The sequence below is a fragment of the Calonectris borealis genome, chromosome 7 (assembly GCF_964195595.1).
Source record: "Calonectris borealis chromosome 7, bCalBor7.hap1.2, whole genome shotgun sequence".
NCBI classification, from domain to species: domain Eukaryota; kingdom Metazoa; phylum Chordata; class Aves; order Procellariiformes; family Procellariidae; genus Calonectris; species Calonectris borealis.
In genome coordinates, this window is record NC_134318.1 from 23430484 (window position 1) to 23448953 (window position 18470).

The window sequence follows — 18470 nt, forward strand, 5'->3', positions numbered from 1 at the left end:
CTTTCTGAACCATAAACCTCTCATCTGTAATGAAAATAAGCAGCTATTTTACTCTTGTTTCTACGCAGTTTTATATTCAAATGCCTCTTAATATTTTCTCCTTTCCTGAAATCAAAGAAGTTTTAAAAATATGTACAATTCAGTTAAATAAATGCTGTTATAATTTCCTGTGTTTAAAAGCTACTCTTCCAATCCACATCTAATAACTTCACTTCCATACATACCCCTTTCTAGATAAAGGACTCAGAAGTAGTACTATAGAAACAGGTACAATCATACAAACTTGAACAGCAGATTTCTGCTCAAATCCACTCAAACTCACACTAACAGAAACACTTTTTACAAGAGAAATAAACTGTACAGAGAATTATTTACTCTAATTGAAAGATCTGATTCAGCCCCTACTGAAACCAGTGGGACTTCCCCTCGATTAGTTCAGATCCTAGATAAGAATTACAAGATAGTTAATCAATGGAAAGGATCAGGGGAAGATGAAATATATATGTGTGCTACAATGCACACACAGTCATTTCATCTGGCTTAGTATTGTATTCCTTTTCACATGGATGCAGAATGAAAGAATACTGGTGCTATCTACAGCTGTTCATATTGCTGGGGAAAATGAATATTCCATCCAATTATTAGAATGCTCTTCCTGCTTTGAAGAGAACCAACTAGAGTTTAAAGGCATCCTATTTTTCTATCAGTTTCTTGATTTAAGATGTCTAGTGAGTGTGATATAAATTATTGGGCTGAGTAATGGCTGGAAATGATTCTACAGTCCTTCCACACAAAAGTATAACTACTGTAGAAAATACTGATTTGCAGTCCAGAAGCCAAGAGTGCACAACATTATGTAAGGGACAACTCATCTTCCACCACACCAACATAATCTTAGATCTTTATAGTTGCCCTCTGGACAGTAAAGCTAATTCCAAAGGCTGCTATCTTCTTGTCACAGTCCCAAAATATTTTCCTAACGATTAATATGTTACTACACAGAACACGCAAATTATCTGTGGCAATTTAACAGCAGTGTTGAAGTGCTGGCTGGCTGTTTCTCCAAACTGTGAACCAAGATTTAAATGACTTAGCCAGGACATGTTAAGCAAGGTTTTGAAATGCCGTAGAAATCAGAGTAATCTAACAAAGCATGTAATAAATATAACACCTGTCTGTGCTGGCTTGACATCTCTTTAAAGCAATTGCTGAGTAGTCCCTGGAGTCCAAGGAGAATGGCAACAGGGAAGAGTCATATTGCAGTCAGTAGGAATCCATTGCTTGAAGGTTCTGAAGGACTTCCAGCACAACTTCATAACAGAATAAATACTCATCCTGTACGTAGAGACACCAATGTGAAACACCCAGTTACATTCAACATAAATTCTAGACAAAGAAGGATGGACTGGCTGAAGCGCTGTTTATAACATCAGCATCTTTGTAACATAAATACAAAGATAAACATAGATATTTAAGAACATCCTTGTTCTTTTTGTTCCATCACTCATAAAAGTTCAGGAATGCTTTCTTATTCAAGACAGTACCTGTAAGATGTGCTCAAGTCTCATTTAGGTCAATGAAGATTATCTATTTGCTTAATTTTAATCACATGCTCAATCATTATCCTGAAGAAAAATATATTGAAGCATGTGCTAAAATATTTGTTGATAGGAAGAACTTACTCTAGTCTTGTCTTGCTTTTCTTCCCACCTGTTTGCTCTAAATTGAGTTAGCCATATCTTGCCTTTTCCTGTGTGAAAACTCTTTTCAGGGGTAGGCTTAACTCAGCAGTAGAAGGGCTTACTGAGGTGATGATAACTCAACAATAGGAAGAATTTAGCTGAAGGCCGCAATTTTGCAGAGTAGAGTTTATGGTATCTCACTGGTTTTGTTGTTGATCTCTGCTTTTCTTTTGCTTAAAAAAAAAAAGCGGGGGGCCTGGTATCTGTACTATATTGGTGCTTTGCTTTTATTTCCGTTAGTTAGTAAGCGATAGATCTCTGATATTTAAATTTAGACACCACTTGCCTGGAAGGCTGTTATTTTCCTCAAATGAGAGGGCTAAAATTACGCTTTAAGCCACAGATTTATCAAAGCATGTGGATATATACCACTAATTGAGGGTTTTAAAAATCATAATGTAGTTGAATATTGAGAACTTACCTTAGTTTGGATCATGCCAAAACGCTGATTTCTCAAATCTCTCACTATCTGCTTGATGTTGAACTATCAGAAGAGAACAGTTTTTATTTTGTTGACATGCAAGTTATAAAGAAAGATTTAAGCATGTTCATATGGGGAAGCTGTGACTCAGTTGTTTTACAAGTAGTATATTTGTAGTTATTGTCTTTGTTGTTTAAAACAACAAAAGCTGGGTTTATTCCATTTTGTTAGGATGAATTCCACCAGGAATTACTGTGGTCTAAGATACCCCCACATGTTGTTGATCTCCATATGAATTTGTAATACTTAACGATGATCTGTTTGATACTTACACATAGATCTTTTTCTATATAGCTGAGCAGAACTTCAACACACAGCAAAACTCCACTTCTTCCAATGCCAGTGCTACAGTGAGCAACAATGGGTCCTGTACTGTGAGCTTTTCTCATGTAACAAATAAATTTTACAAGCTGCTCAGCCAGTTTTGGAGTATTGTGGTCTGGCCAAGTGGTAAACTGCAAATGACTTATAATGCGCCTGTCTTCTGTCTGGAAGAGAAAGACCAGAAATGTTAAAAATGATGATTCCTAAGACCGATTTTCAAGGACTTCCACTGATGAATTTTCCTTCAGCCTCATTCTTAGCCAATCATTTGTCTACCCTACAATTCTTCAGCTTTTCATACTTGACGCTATTAAGGTTTCTTTTAGGTTTTCACAAATGCACTCAGAAGACACAGGCCTAGGAAATTTACTTCATATAATTTTGATGAGACACTGAAGTTACTTTGTTGCCCCAAAAGGATGTTATTATCTTGTTTGTTGGTTAGAACGGAAAAACAAAAACATTTGTTAAATTAGAACATTCCAGTACTGTTTACTAAAATTGTTTTTGTAACTGAACAAAACTGTACTAATAGAAGAGTAGTAATATGATAGCCACGATAGTAAGATCGTAAATGCTATTCTGGCTATCAGATATAAAAGAACAATTTGTGATTAGATACCCTAACATACAAACCAAATCAACTAAAAAAAATGCTTACAAGAATAATCATACTGTAGATAAAATAAAGAGTATTATTAATTGAATGGTCCTGGGACAGTACTTCTTGTCACCAGCTTGCCAAAACTTGTTAAGCTGAATGCAGAAGAACTACCTGGATTTTTACCATCAGAAGAATTTGAATGCATGTCTGGATTTCTGCTGAAGTAAACCTGTGGCTTTCTGTAGTAATTTGATACCGGTCCAAGACAAACGTAGCAAACATAACATGTTCATTGAAACAATCACATACAATGGCCCCTTTTTCCATCTTAATAATCTTTTGGGAAGACTCATATCAAATGCTTCACTATGCTTCACACTCAGTGACATAAGGTGAATTGTGTTTTCTTCATATAGAGAAATTGTTTTCTTGATGGAAAAAGACACCAAGTTAGTCTGGCACAAGTACAATCTTTTAATAATTCCATTAATTAATATGTCCTACAGAAATTTTTGCAAAGCTTTACTTAATATTGAGGCAAGACTGATGGACTTATAGTTGTCCCAATTTCCATGTTCTTACACCTATATCTGTTCTGTATTTGTTAGGTTTCTAAAAATTTGCTGCTAGATTTGTAGTTACGTGTGTATTCATGTCTTTTCATGAATGAAAGAAGTATAATTTGTTCTAAATTCTAGGATGAAAACCACCTTCTTCCCTCTTTCCTTCCAGCCACCATTACAGAATATGAACACACTCTGGCAGCCCTTACTGATTTGATTTCGTGAGAACGGTAAGCAATTCTGCAAAACACTGAAGACACCAGCTCTGTGACTATTAAAAGACTAATTTTCAGACATTCTTGTCCAAATGTATGTAATGTTGGAACCATTGCTTGTGCAATGAGCAAAGAAGAAGCATCTCATTAACCCTAATTTCATGCCTGTAATTCAGATTTTTACATTCCTAAAAAATACTGAGCAAATGTTACAGAAGAAGCAAACAATAATACTAGTATTTACTCATGTAAAATACCTAATCAATTTCATTATATCTGAAAGTATTAAGTATACTCAAAGTATTAAGTATACTCAACTTACCTGCTTGTTGATCATTTCTATTGTTCTGATTATGAAGTATTCAAGAATCTGGTAATTGTCTAGCCTGAGATGGAAATTAGCCAGGTCTATAGAGTCATGGGGAAGTTCAGGCCAGTATCGATGACATTTGACTTGCCCTAGCTCCACTTCTTTTGTCATCATGGCAATCACATCTGATTCACTCTCCCAGACCATTTGCCAGAAATCGGCCGTAGTGGATGGCAAAGGCCCTTGCGTTATGATATAGAAATGTTCCTCTTCTCCAACTTTCATTCTAATGTAACTTGCGTTAATGTAGCCATTCTTTTCTCCCAGAGGAACTCGTGTCTTATCATCTGTAGAGAAACAGAAAGTTGCAATTTCTGCTGTAGATCAGAAGCAGAGTTCTACCATCTCTAGCACTCAGGAGATGGGGAACCTCAGCCTCTAGCAGCAAAGTATAGCTCTGGATTTTAGAATACATTTGGCTAGTAGCACTAATATTAATCACTGCTAATAGGAATTCCAACAGATAAATTGTATGGTTCACTGAAGATTTATTTCTTTTAAGATACTTGCATAACACTCTGACAAGCCTTCTAATTACCATAGAATTGTTTGGCAGTAATTCAAAATAGTGTATCCAACACTGCTTTTAATGTATGGCGTGGGAACATTGTCACTGGATATTGGTGTTATAAAAAAGGAAACTTCTGAGAATGTGTACTGGATCACTAATATAGACAGGTAACTGTCCTGCAAATTTTGCATGCGTTGTCTTGCTGCTGCAGTTTAGAAAGACATCAAGGGTCCAGAAAGTGTTCTTCTTCTGTCATGATACGTCTCAGGGAATCATTGGGCAGTACATTTTTTTTTCAGAAATCCTTGTTAACAGCAATCATTCAGCTCTTGGACTCAAATCTTCCTTCTAAAATGACTTCTCATCAGCAATGAAATTTGTTTCTGACTCAGATCAGAGCTGAGGAGCTGAAAGCTCTGCTTGGGTATTATGCTTTCAAATACTTCTGAAAGAATCTTTATCTTTCCAAGAGCTACATAACTCCATGATTTCCACTGTACTTTTCAGAATTCCACTGTGTCACAAGCAGTAGATGTAGCTGTGCATTTAAATAGATTTAAAGAACTGCTACTGTAGTTCAAGTTACACTTGCCCACAGAAATGTAGTAGATCAATATCTCTGAGAAAGAGGGAAGGAAACACCAAGACAGCTGGCCCCCTACCAGACCAAGTCCTGCCTTGTGGAAGATGATACTTCAGAATATCACATATTGTGCAATGCAGACACCCTTACATGAACTCTACCTCTTTTGGAAAAATCTCAATACATTTCATTATTAGTGGAGCTCTCTGTGACTAAGGATGTAGTGGGATTTGCCTGCTACATCTCAGTGTTATAGCTGTTCTTCTGTTTTCCTGTGTCTTTATTCATTGAATGTATGTTCTCATTACTGTGCATACTTACATGGAAGAATATCTTGGTATCTGTTTTTATCCTGGTTTTCTGGTGCTTTGCCAGTTCTGCAGTCATCTATTGGTTTCACATGTTCTAAAGCCTAGATCAAAGAGAAATAGTCAATCCATGTTGTTCACATCCTTTGTAGACAACCTTTACAGAGTCAGTGTGAGCAAACTTTACTGCTATATGTGACCCAAGACTGGCAAATAGACTTCCTACAGAAGAGAATCAGTACATCATTCTCTAAACCTCTAGGCAAGGAATTCAAATTGCTTTGTATTTTCTTCAGCCTGCACAAAATTTCCAGGGTTTTCAAGTGAGATTTCCAACCCACATCCTCAGTCCCTGTCATTACAGATTCCTGTTGTATATTGGTGTAAAATAGATGTTTGGAATAGTGTCTTGGCCAAATGTCAGCATTCATAATTGATAACATGCTGACTGAAGCATCAACTATTGCACTGTTAACAGGTAGTGAATGTCAGTGAATACTTTTCAGTGACAGAGAAAGTGATGGATGTAGGGAATAGCCTCAATGATCTTAAGTGCAAATCATATGGTCGTAAGTACTTCATAGCAGATTTAGGGGAACAGAGTGCAATGTAGCTGGAAGCAGGAATGTGCAAGTTAATTTCATTTACAGTTTTGAGTTACCTTCACTTTTCTTTATTCGTTGGTATGCTCAGCCATCACATTATGCCACTATACAGTGTATATTGACTGAAATATATGTGGCAGTTCTTCAACATCTTCATCAGTTACTACAGCTTTTACTCAGATAAAATATCCATTGGCTTTGGTAACCAGTGCTTTCCCTATTAGCTCTTTATGTTTTCTGTGCAGAGGCGTGACTCAGTTCATAGTATGCTATGTGTACATCAGTAATGGAATGGAATGAATGGAAATTAATACATGCCCTTGAGCCTTCAGGGAAAGTGAGCAAATCCTGTACACTTGAGCCTGTGGGAATTTGTACCCAGAAAGTCAGAGATACAAAGGCAAGGGAAAGAAACTGATAATGCTGTAATTACTGTGGAAAAGTGGTAGCAACCTATTTCACTGGTGATGAGAACATCCTTTAAAGGAAATTCCAATACTGTGTTGAAGAATTATGAAATAATCTGTTCTTTGGGAATTTGCTGATAACTGAGTACTCTGTTTATATCCTGAAACAAGAGATTTTATATGCTTTCCTAATTTTACACTTTTTCATTATTTATATACCATCAGATGTAATTATGTGTTTTCATTATCCATGGAGGTATGTTACTTTTTATTTTTAATTTCACAAAGTTCCTGACCTTAATAGCATTTTGTGGAAATTAGTTCTATGGATCACTGCAGCATTGTGTGAAACATTTTGCTTTCATCAACTAAGTGTTTCAACACTAGTGAATCCCTAGCAACATGGATGTCTTGCTTTAATGCAGCCTTTAAATAATTCTTAGGCAGATATTCAGCATAGCTGAGGGGGTAATAGGAAGAAGTCAGTCTAGGAAAAAGTGGTTCATACTCTACTTTTGTATATTGTTTATTTTTCACTCCATGTGGGCAGTATCTTTGGACAGGGAACAGTGTAAGCCTGACCTGCACGGAAAAAGAGAGATCCAAATACTGTAGCATCACCCAAACAGCAGAGGAGAAGTCCCATTCTAGCTGGAATAATTGTCTGAGAAAGTGGAGTCAGTAAAGATATACAAGTGGATCTCCCATGCAGTATGCAGAAGGCTGCTAAAAGCCACTTTCTTAGCTCTGCTAAATACTCAGATCTTAAAAAGGTATCACACTTTACCATAAACTCCTTTAACACCTCTTGATTCTCAATCCGCAACTGAAGGCCTTGAATAAGACCTGTGATGCCAGTCCTTGGACCTACTCCAGTCAGTGATGGTTTAAAGTTAATTAACTGGGTCAGTTCGTCTCCAGAAGCAAAGGTTCTGCCTATATATCAACAAAAAAACAAAGGAGTTTTTAATTATTATTGTTCGTAGTGCAAAGTCTTGGCTTTAAAAACTAGGAGGCCGCAGTACTTAAGTACATTTTAGTGCTCATACTGTGGAAGCAAAATATGAAAAAATATTTTTGGCTTACTTATGTTCACAGCAGAAAGAAGAATAAGTCAGCACCATGGATACAACCAGCACCACATTTCATGGAATTTGGAAGCAGATCCAACTATTGCAACTTATTGCCTCATACAGTTTCTAAATACAGTCTGTTCTAAATAAACTGTTCTTGCAGAATTGTAAACTTTAACACTAGTTTATATTGGTATAGGAGACTTGGACCACAGCTTCACAGGGAATCATCTCCATGTTTCCAACACTTTCCTGAAAATTAGTATTGCCACACCCCATGCTAGGAATAATCACTGCAAATTCTTCCTCCCTGAAGCAAGAAAATATCTTCTGTTCTTTTCGTCTTACCTCACACTCCCCTTCAAGAACAAGACGTGAAGTAGCTGTGATGCACCAAAATCAGGATTCAGTTTTACTAATTAGCTCATCCTGAAGCATATGTTCTGATCCAAAACTTGACAGATTAAGAAGATGGATAAACATTTATATCTCCAGAAATATCACTACTCTACTGGAGCTATTGAAAAACTTCCGTTACCATGTAGAGTAAAAACAGTAGCTTGTTTGGTAAAAAATAATGGTTTGAGGCAGAGGAATTATGGAATTTGTCCTTTTAGTCATAGGCTACTGTTGGCAAAGAATAACATGCCACTGTCTCAAAGAAAACTTGGTGATCTGTTTCACAGGTTTGTTGTAGGTGGAAGACAAGGAGCAATGCTCTGTTTTCCTCTTGTAAGATGTCATTGCTACTGTTAACTAATCTCTGTTACAAAAGTGTTGTGCTTGCTATGCTTTTGTCTTGGGCTACAACTCGCACCTGCCTTGCCTGAGCTTCTAGGACACTTTCTGTTCACTTTCTGTTCTCTAACCCTCATGGATGCGAGGGTGTTTCTATTAACTAGTTGAGAGTACCAGCGAAGATAGATTCCCTGCTCCAGACAGAGCGCGCTATTTCCCATACACCTCTCTCCTTCCAGATCAAGTGGACTAAGAAACCCAAACTTTGAGCAGGTAGTAGAGGATAGATGGGTTGTAATTTTCTCTTTGCTATCCAGCACAACTTGGTAGTGTGAGGCCATCAGCAATTCATTGCTTCTACAGAACAAGAAGAAGCAGGGAGAGACCTGTATTTCAGAGAATCTGTGGGATACTGCAGCATTCTCAGTATGATTCCTTTCACAAATTATTCTTCTTTGGGGCAGAAGCAGCTTAATTTCTTATAGGAACAACTAGGCAGATTCTTTCTGTAAACTGTCTTCTGATATCAGAGGGGCTTTAGCACCTGTGCTGTGAAAGTGCTTCAGTATGTCTTTAAGCACATCAGTTTCTAGAGGTTTTAATGCAGTAGTTATATGAAGTGAAATTCAGTGATTCTGGGAACAAAGTCTTGAGGAAGAATTTGATGGTTTCATTCTACATTTTTGTGTAAGCTTTCATTTGCTTTTTTGAGGAGTTGTATGGAAACAGTTGTAAGGGAGAGAGGAGAACGGTTTCAAAAACCTATTGCATGCAGTGATAACAAGCACGTTTTGTAGCATGTTCCTGGAATTTGTTCCATTAATTCTCAAAGCCTTCTTTGTCATTGCCTTTCCTATATGAAAAAGGCTTTCTACTACATCCAGTCAGTAAGATAATCCATCTGCTTTTATTTTATTCATTTTAGGACAAACTAAGAATTTCAGGTTTTTTATTTATGCATTGGGACGCTCCCACAAGTTTGCCTCTGACCCAAATTGCAATGTTCATTTTTTTTGTTCAGCCACTAAGCCAATGTGTCATTTCTTTGCTCTATCCAATAGTCCATCCAAGAACAAATGTCATGATGTTGCTCAAATTAATTCAACACCTTTTCTTTTCCTCTTATTTGCTCAGTTTGTACACCTAATTGAGGATAATCAAGGCATTCAGAGATTTTCCTTTGGGGAAGGACATGATATATAACATTAGAAATCAAAAACCCCAATCAAAAACCAAAACAAAAGACAAAAAGCCCGCAACAAATAAAACTAAAAAGTTGTTCATCCTTTTGAAACTGGAGTTCCAAAGCAGAGGTGCTTAGAGCAGTGGCAAGTGGGTGATGGCCAGCAGAGCTGCCCTCCCTGGGTTCAGTTGACTACATTGAGACTCATGTTCCTTCCTTCTAGCTGTTCTCCAAAAGAGTTGGAGAGACCCTGATGTAGGCCTTCTTCTTGTGGATGTTGCAAAGGTTTGATGGCCTTCATATGTATCAGTGGCAAAAATTGTGTCATGTGTGCCCTGGTCTTTGAGACACAAAGAGCAAATTCTTAGCTTGTATACAAGGGATTAATGTTGTTCTCACTGTGCATATATGGAGGAGCTGGTCTATAATGTTAAAGAAACAAGAGAAGTTTTTGCATGGTTACTTCTAGGCAGAATGGAAATCCTGTGGGGCATATCATCATCTTCATTTTTCCAGTTGTCTGACTCAGACTGCTGACTGTCTCTTCTGCAGCCTTCACATCCTGCACATTTCTGTGACCTGTAAAACAGCATTAGTTGAAGGTCTTATGGAAGCGGCAGAAGCTTTGATAAACTGAACCATACAAAGGCTTTGATTTTAATCTATTTTTGGTCACTTTTAACTTTCTTGAGCAATTATTTCCAAGAATTAGCGTGAACTCTGAAAAAATAGTAGCATTTTGTCTGGAGTAGTGTTTGCAAACATAGCTAGTGAAACACTATTATCTGTTTGTGGTATTTTATTTTTTCAAAGAGATAAGAACATGCTTTGTATAAAAAGCTGCCCAAAAATGATTGAAAATAAGTTTTGTCACAGTTATAGACAATTTTTCATGTATGACATTTTTGAGCTGTTAGGCAAGCATAGCTAAATAGGCTTTGCTTATTACTGTTTCCTAAAGTATTTAGAAAATCTTAGAGCACTTAAATATGTTTTAGGTAGAAACCTAAACTAATTCTGCCTGCAATCCAGAATACAATTATAATGTGTACAGAATGGGTCAAATATTCCTCTACTGGCTAACTCCAAAACCCTCAGACCTAACATTTAACTCTGTAAGTAGGCCTAAGCATACCACAGTCTTACCTTATCCTATCCTATGTATGATCATAATACATAATCTTAGAAATAGTAAAAGGTAAACTTAAGAGGGAGAATAAGATAACGACAGCAGCTTTGCAAATATCAGTAACCATTGCAGGCTGTGCATGTTCAAGTTACACAAAGCTTTTGCAAGTAGAAAATAGAAATACCAGAAAATCCTGGTAGTAAAAAGATTCAGATTACAGGACAGAGGCCAGAAAACCATCGTTTTGCAGAACAACCAGAAAAGATACTTGTTAACCCTTTATATGATAAGATAACTTTGTATTAGCCATAGATGCATTTATACGTCTTGCACACAGAGCAAGATAATTGAATAGTAATCACACCTGATTACCTGGTATATCACAAGATAATGTTATATCAGCAATGAGGCAATAGCAAGTGGCACTGAGCCTATGTTCACATGGATGTTCTCACTTGCAGATGCCCTCAAAGCTTCTTTCAAACTTTATCACTGCAAGCAAGTAAGTTAGGGAAGATTTTCATCCCTAATTGATTGGCCAAAAATCTTACAAAAATTTAAGTTCTTACAAAATTTTAAGTTTTAAATGTAAACATTTAGTCCTTTTTTCCATTTATGTCAGTTACAAGTGATAAAGAAAATAATATTTTATGTATTCTGCATCATTGTAATTGTCGTGGTTTAACCCGGCAGGCAGCTAAACATCACACAGCCGTTCGCTCACTCCCCACCCCCAGTGGGATGGGGGGGAGAATCGGGGAACTGGGGAAAAGTAAGATTCGTAGGTTGAGATAAAGGCAGTTTAATAGGACAGAAAATGAAGGGAAAATAAATAATAATAATAATAATAATAATAAATAATATACAAAATAAGTGATGCACAATGGAATTGCTCACCACCCGCTGACCGATGCCCAGCCAGTTCCCGAGCAGCAGCCCCCCGGCCAGCTTTCCCCTAGTTTACATACTGAGCATGATGTCATATAGTATGGAATATCCCTTTGGCCAGTTTGGGTCAGCCGTCCTCACTCTGCCCCCTCCCAGCTTCTTGTGCAGCTCCAGCCTTCTCAGTCAGTAGAGCATGAGAAGCTGAGAAGCCCTTGACTAGTGTAAGCCCTACTTAGCAACAACTAAAACATCAGTGTGTTATCAACATTTCTCTCATACTAAATCCAAAACACAGCACTGTGCCAGCTACTAGGAAGAAAACTAACTCTATCCCAGCTGAAACCAGGACAGTAATAGACAAAACTGTCCATGTCTTATCAACACTCCATTATTCTTTGATTTCCCATTGTACTGTAGATGTAAAATTTGAAGTAAAATTCTTCTCTTCTTGTACTATGTAGTTTCTTTGGAGTAATATCCTCAAATTCTCTTGATTCCCAGATGTCTGGAGTTCAACATCTGTAGCACTATAGCCATAGTAGCACAGGGTCCAGCCCAGGCTGCAAGACCTGCTTGGAACACTTAGTAAAACCCACGGGGACCCTGCCCACACCAATGCGATAGTGCTACCACTGTTCTCTCTCCTCCTCAGCTAGAAAGGCTAAAGCTAGGTATGTCTGCATGAGCTGTTACACCTAGAAGCTTCTGTTTCATTTGTCTTAGTAGTTGTGTGGAAGCTGTTTAGCAACTCTTACTGCAGATGGAGCTGCATTCCAATAGAAGTGTATTTCTATCATTTGGGACACATGAGTACATTTGCATACCATATTAGGACAGCTCTGGAAATATAAGAATAAGTTATCCATGCTATTTATTTTAATAGTTTTACTGCATTTGGAAGACTTACCTGTCCGAAATATTACTGATGATATCCTTATAGTCTTGTCCAGCCAGCTGACTTTGCAGAGGGGAATTGTGTGTACTTTCTGGATCCTACAGGTTTACAATAAGAAAAAGCTATGAAAAATCAGCACACAGAACCATCAAGAATATAGTTACTTCCATCAACGATCTTTCTTATATCTGACAAAAATGTGTCCTTCACTCAAGAAGGAAAGGAAAAAAAGAATAGTTTCCACTTTCAGAAGAAAGTGTATAACTTTGACTCAGCATTGCAGTATCTACTAGGATTAAAAAGCCACATCAGCTGTATTTGTGAGTTTCATAACAATACAGTCTTCAGACATCTCTACAACACAGCATGCATGACTAAGCTTTGAAAAGGTTCATATTAGTTATATCCTTTCTGAGCTCATAAAGAAAATGCAATCACAGGAATCATGAGTCACACTCTACTCTTCACCTCCCAGCTCTTGGCAGCAGAAAGCACCAGTGTCTGAGATGGAATTGTTGATAATAATTTCCTTTTTTTTATCTCAGACACAACGATGCCAGCTGTTAGAAGCAGGGTGCAGCCGCTCTGTGAAGAAGCACTCAACTAACAGAGAAGGCAGACCTTTGATTGCCCTCCATACACAGTAGGAGCAACAGTATTGGTGGCTGTTTTTCCATGCCAGAGTATGATAACTGGGTCCTGCATTTAAATAATGATGCAGAACATCTGCTGTTACTATGTGGAAGTGGCTCCTTCTCAGTTGTAACACTTGACAGATAATTATTTTGGTTTTAGTTCAGAGCAGTGTTTCTTCTTCTTTCCCTCCTTAATATTCCACATGCACTCAGAAACCACCCTGGCATGTTACACAGTATAAACTACGGAATGCCCCACAGAATCTTAATGGTAGCTGCCACTTACACCTTATCTTCTTACTTTTGTGCTTGTATTTCCCCATTAGAATAGGGGAATTCATTGCTGACTATTTAACCATGAATTTATTTACCCAGTTTCTGCACCTATTGACTACATTGATTGGAGAATGCTATATGGATTTTTGTTTTCTATTTGCCAAGGAAAGGTATTTTACTACTGCTTTTTTGCATGTTTTTTTCAGTAGCTTGTCATTTTCAAAGTCTACATCTTTGGAATAGATGGCAGCTGTGCTCTACAAAATAAAGCATAAATAGTTTCTATTCATAGGAGACAGCTAAAGGCAAGCTGAAAATAATGAAGAAGAGAGAGTTAACGGAACCAACTCAGCAAAAAATTTTAGCATGTGTTTAAAGCTAGGCATGTGCTGTGCTGAACTAGATAGACTTAACCACATGCTTAAATCTAACAGTGTGCCTTAACACCTTGCTAACTCAGGGATCTAATAAGGAACCTGTAACCTTAGTACTATTTACTACTTCTCATTGATATTATTTCTTCAGCGTACTTCTTTGTCAGATCATGGACATGACCTTGTTTTGATATTACATTTTACCAATCTCTAACACTCATTCCAGCAGTGTATTTAAAACTTGCTCAAACAAATTCCTCTTAAAGGTTTTCTCAGCTTATTCATGTCAGGGATTTCTTCCATTTTTCTTTTTCTAGTTTGATTATATTGGTTGAGACAGGGTTTAGGTTTTTTTATTTGTTCTGGAGGATAAGAAGACCTATATTTATCACATTTTCTGAGGAGAGGTTTTACACTTATAAACTTAGAAATAATAGATGCTGTAAAATTTGATGTGGAATGTCCTGCAGGACTTACTAAGATTCAAAAACTTAACCATGTTTGAAGAAGTTTGGGTGCCTTGGAGTTATGCATATTAATGGAAGACAGTTGAATAGAAATCTTTTAAAATACTGAAAGAATGGTAAAATTAATAAATCATTCATTCCAGTATTATAAAGCACAAGAACTAGACTTGCATATGCAACCTTCCTTCCCCCCACCCTTTTAGCATATATATTATACTAATCAAACTCATACCATTTATCTCAGTGGAATCCCCTGACTCATTCAAATGTTAGCAGTTCCAGTCATTGCAGCACACTTCCCTCACATTAATCTTTTTTCATTAAAAAGGTGTGGTCCTTGCCTGCATTGCAGCAAACCCATTTTGTCAACAAACATACAAGTACGTTGCCTGATAACGTCTAGAAGCCTGATTCAGATTTTACCTTGGTGCGCATCTGGTTGAATGATTCTTCTTCCTTGAAAGTGAAAACGGGCTGAGCTCGCAGGCTTCCCTCAGCGCTGTCTGAATAACAGAAAACAAAACCAAAGTAAAATGCCTATAAAGCATGAAAATATAGATCCATTTCTTCTGTGCCACCCCCACCAGAGGACTTTGATCTTGGAAGAGGCACTGAGATACAGTGCCAGAAACTGGCATGGAATATCCCTTTCATGGATGCTCTGAGAGGGTTAGTACAGCACAAATGCCATGTATCACCACTGAAGAAGCCAGCATAATTCAGGTTGCCAGAAGATACACTGAAGTAGACCCCTGTATCAATAGCAGTAATAAAAAACCTGAAACAGAATTTAAATCTGCCGTCCCTAGCCCAGCCCATTCCTTTGCAGTGCTAAGGGACAAATACCATAGATTAACTTTGATGCCAGTGTTTCTATAATACCATTGGGTTTTGTGACAAATACCATAGATTAACTTTAATACCAGTGATTCTATAATAACATTGGGTTTTGCTGGTCCAGGAAAACAGCTTAAACTTTCCAGCAATTGTGTAATTCACCGATGTCATGTTAGATGCAAATTAATGTCCCCACAGCTAGTTCCTTGAATTTGCAGAGCTGGAGAAAAGGCTAGTCTCACTGAAGTGAATGGGAATATTTCCACAGCCCTTAATAGGGCAAGAGCTTCAATCAGCCTTTTTATAACTGCCCATCCTTCCATTTTTTTTGCATCTTTAACCCCCAAAATTAAACTAGAATAGAGATGGAGCAGTGAACATCCTCCTTCCAGGCCAGTGCTGAGCATAGTTTTCTCATCCTTAGATGAGAAAGCTTTGCTCTTGAAACACACAGGATGGCTTCCAGTAAGTGAAGGAGTGTCCAGTGCTTATGACACAGGCTGTGAGTTCAAGAGAATTAGATTCGGTCTAATAGATACTGAATAAATTTAGATCCTTAAACCCTAGAGGCAGCTGCTGCCTAACAGCAGAACTGCCTAAAATACCTCTGCAGGTAAGTTTGCATCAGTAAAGCTGACTAGATGCATAAATGTTTGCTGTAAAATATGTCCAAAACCCACAGTCAGCTCTGTATCTCTCCCAAGTCAGCTGGGCAGAAAGCAAATAGCATGGCAGTGGCTTCTGGCCTGAGAAGATTTGAAACAAAACCTCCAATTTGTAACCAGCAGGCCGGAAGGTATATTAAGGAGGAATTCTGTATTCTTCTCATTGAAGTTTCTCCACATTATAGGAAACACTTCAGTGTTCAAAAAAATAGAAAGTTGAGGAATATAAACCCATAATCTATTGGTAATAGTATACCCTTACTTCCACTCCCAGCTTTAATTAGTATTTAAATTTTGAGTATTCAGTAGAGCAGAGCCTGCAGCACAAGTTTCTTCCATCAGTTAGTCAGCTCTCTAAGTACTGCCTTATGCAGGTGGGTGTGCTCTCAAATTAATAGCAATCAACCTGGGAGTAGAGGCTTCTGGATTTGAACATGAACAAGCACAGAAGGGAGAGGAGCTGTCTGCAGGCAGAACAGGAGGTGTAGTGCTTCCAAGAGATAAGGTAGGAGTGCTGGGTTGTGAAATTTGTGGGAAATGTATTTTAGCAACTGGGTCAGTGATTGGCTGTGATTTCATCAGTTAGTTGTATAAAATTGGGTAAAATCAGCACAGACCAGGAACCTTCATGACTTAGAAACATAAGCTGAGTTAAAGCATCCTTGAGGGTCTTGAAGCTTTGCTTCCATTATTACTAGACTTAAAAAAAAAAAAAAATCATACTTGGGCATTCCTCAGCTGTGGTCCTATGCCTTGAGTAGCTTAGCCAGAGCTGCAGATCAAGGTGAAGAATGTGTTTGTATCTACAGCTATGAATCAGGAGTAACTGTAAAGTTAGTAATATTGAATTGTTTTGCTAATAGGAAAGTTGAATTCAGGCAACACATAGTCCCGCTTTTATAATGTACCGCATGGGTGTGGCTGCTTACCAGGCTCTGCTTTTGTGTTTGGGGGTGAAGGTATACTGTTGCTCTGATTGCCTGGGTAAGTCCAATGCAAAGCCATGCTTCGGCAGACAGTGAGCTGAACAGTGCCTCGAGCCTTGCGCAGCAGATCTGTAACTGTTTGGCGTGGCAGACCAGACACGAAAGTCTCATTCACCTGAAAAATACAATTATATGCTTGATCCTCTCCTCTCTACTTCTTTATACCATGATTGCCAGCAGTACACCAAAAAAGGATAGTCTGCACCTCTTCTGAGACACTATGAGGGCATTGTTTCCCCCACTCTTCAGAGGGAAGATGAAGGAAAGATGGAAGTTAATGAAAAATAAAAAAGCAAACAAAAATATTTAAACTCCTGGAGGGGGAAGAAAAAATAATTTGGGGTAAAAAAAAAAAAAAAAGATTATTATGTTAAAAGGTAATTAAGATAGCAAAATTTAAAATAAAAATTCAAAAGCTCTAATCCCAGTACTTTTTGCTTGTCTTTATGATACCTAACTGGCACCAATGATAGGTTCCTCGCAGTATCCTCCTGGTTAGCTGTTACATGCACACTTGGTCAGTTAACTCGTTTCCCTGATTTTTTCATGTGTAATCCTCACTGGGCACAGTTACACTATGCAGTAATTGTACTTTGCTGCTTGCCCTGCTATTCGGGGTCTGCTTCTCTGCTGGAGTGCCCAACAGCCACCTTCCAGCCGTAGAGAGGCCCAGTCCCACAGGAAGCTGAACTCTAGGCAAGGGGCAGGGGGGGCAGAACAGCCTGCTGACCCCCAGAGCTGAGGGACATCATCTTCTTCTACATGCTACTGTGCCAAGCAGCCTCAGACTTCCAATCTGCACAACCTTTATACTGAACAGAATGCTCATTATGGAGTAACTAGAGAAAATGTAAGCCAAAACAATGAAGAACAAGCAATACCTTAAGTAGGATATCACCAACTTGAAGCCTCCCATCTAGATCTGCAATGCTGTCTGGGCTGATGGCTTTTATTAGGATAGCCCTGCCATTTCTTCCACCTACCAGTGCAAATCCTAGGCTTCCATTTTCTGCTTTTTCCAGCTCAATCTTAATAATGAAGTCCTACAATAGAAAAAGATGCAGTCTAAAGTGGAGTTTATTCAGGGCTGTGTTTTGTTTGCATTTTTAATACCAAAGAATCCCATTATGCTTCACAGTCCTCACTGGCAGATATAGATTATGGGATATATCCTTCTCTTGAACAAGTGTATAGAGCTTCCGGTGATTAACATAGCAGCTGCATGTATGTATCAGAATGAAAATAGTACATACTTATTTCCATAATCTTTTTTAATAATTGCTGGAGGGGAAAATAACCTCTTAAGAGCAAGGAAACGTACTTTTCTAATCCTTTTATAATATATCAAATACATCACCTTCATTGACAAACAAGTCACTTTTATCTCCAGCATGACAGTAACACAACACATACTCTATTCTTTTATTGTTCTATAATGAAAATCTTAACCTGGCAACCCCAACATACCCATCTGTTTGGCGTTAGTTCTTTATTCAGTTTTAAAATCATCTGCTTTTTTAGGGTCAAGTATTATGTCAGAAATAGCAGCAACCTAGAAATGTCTATGACTTGCAGCATGACTAGTTCCAACTAGTTGCAACGTTCCTCAGG

At 37.9% G+C, this 18470-nt stretch overlaps 2 protein-coding genes across 2 annotated transcripts in view; both read right to left on the minus strand.

The window, feature by feature from the left end:
• Window positions 1-1263: 1263 nt before the first annotated feature.
• On the minus strand, window positions 1264-17462 carry PTPN20 (protein tyrosine phosphatase non-receptor type 20). The gene is made up of 10 exons (XM_075154598.1): window positions 16803-17462; window positions 14795-14874; window positions 12632-12717; window positions 10171-10286; window positions 7501-7649; window positions 5715-5805; window positions 4252-4586; window positions 2496-2711; window positions 2164-2226; window positions 1264-1335 (listed from the first exon to the last, which is right to left on the minus strand). The coding sequence occupies exons 1-10, from the start codon at window positions 16876-16878 to the stop codon at window positions 1264-1266; spliced, it is 1284 nt and encodes a 427-aa protein (XP_075010699.1). The 5' UTR covers window positions 16879-17462.
• Window positions 17463-17467: 5 nt separating this feature from the next.
• Window positions 17468-18470, minus strand: part of FRMPD2 (FERM and PDZ domain containing 2) — a 50298-nt gene continuing 49295 nt past the window's right edge. The window contains exons 34-35 of the mRNA XM_075155384.1: window positions 17741-17902; window positions 17468-17551 (exon numbers count right to left, since the gene is read on the minus strand). Coding sequence (XP_075011485.1) covers window positions 17468-17551; window positions 17741-17902 — 246 coding nt within the window. The remainder of the gene's footprint in view (window positions 17552-17740; window positions 17903-18470) is intronic.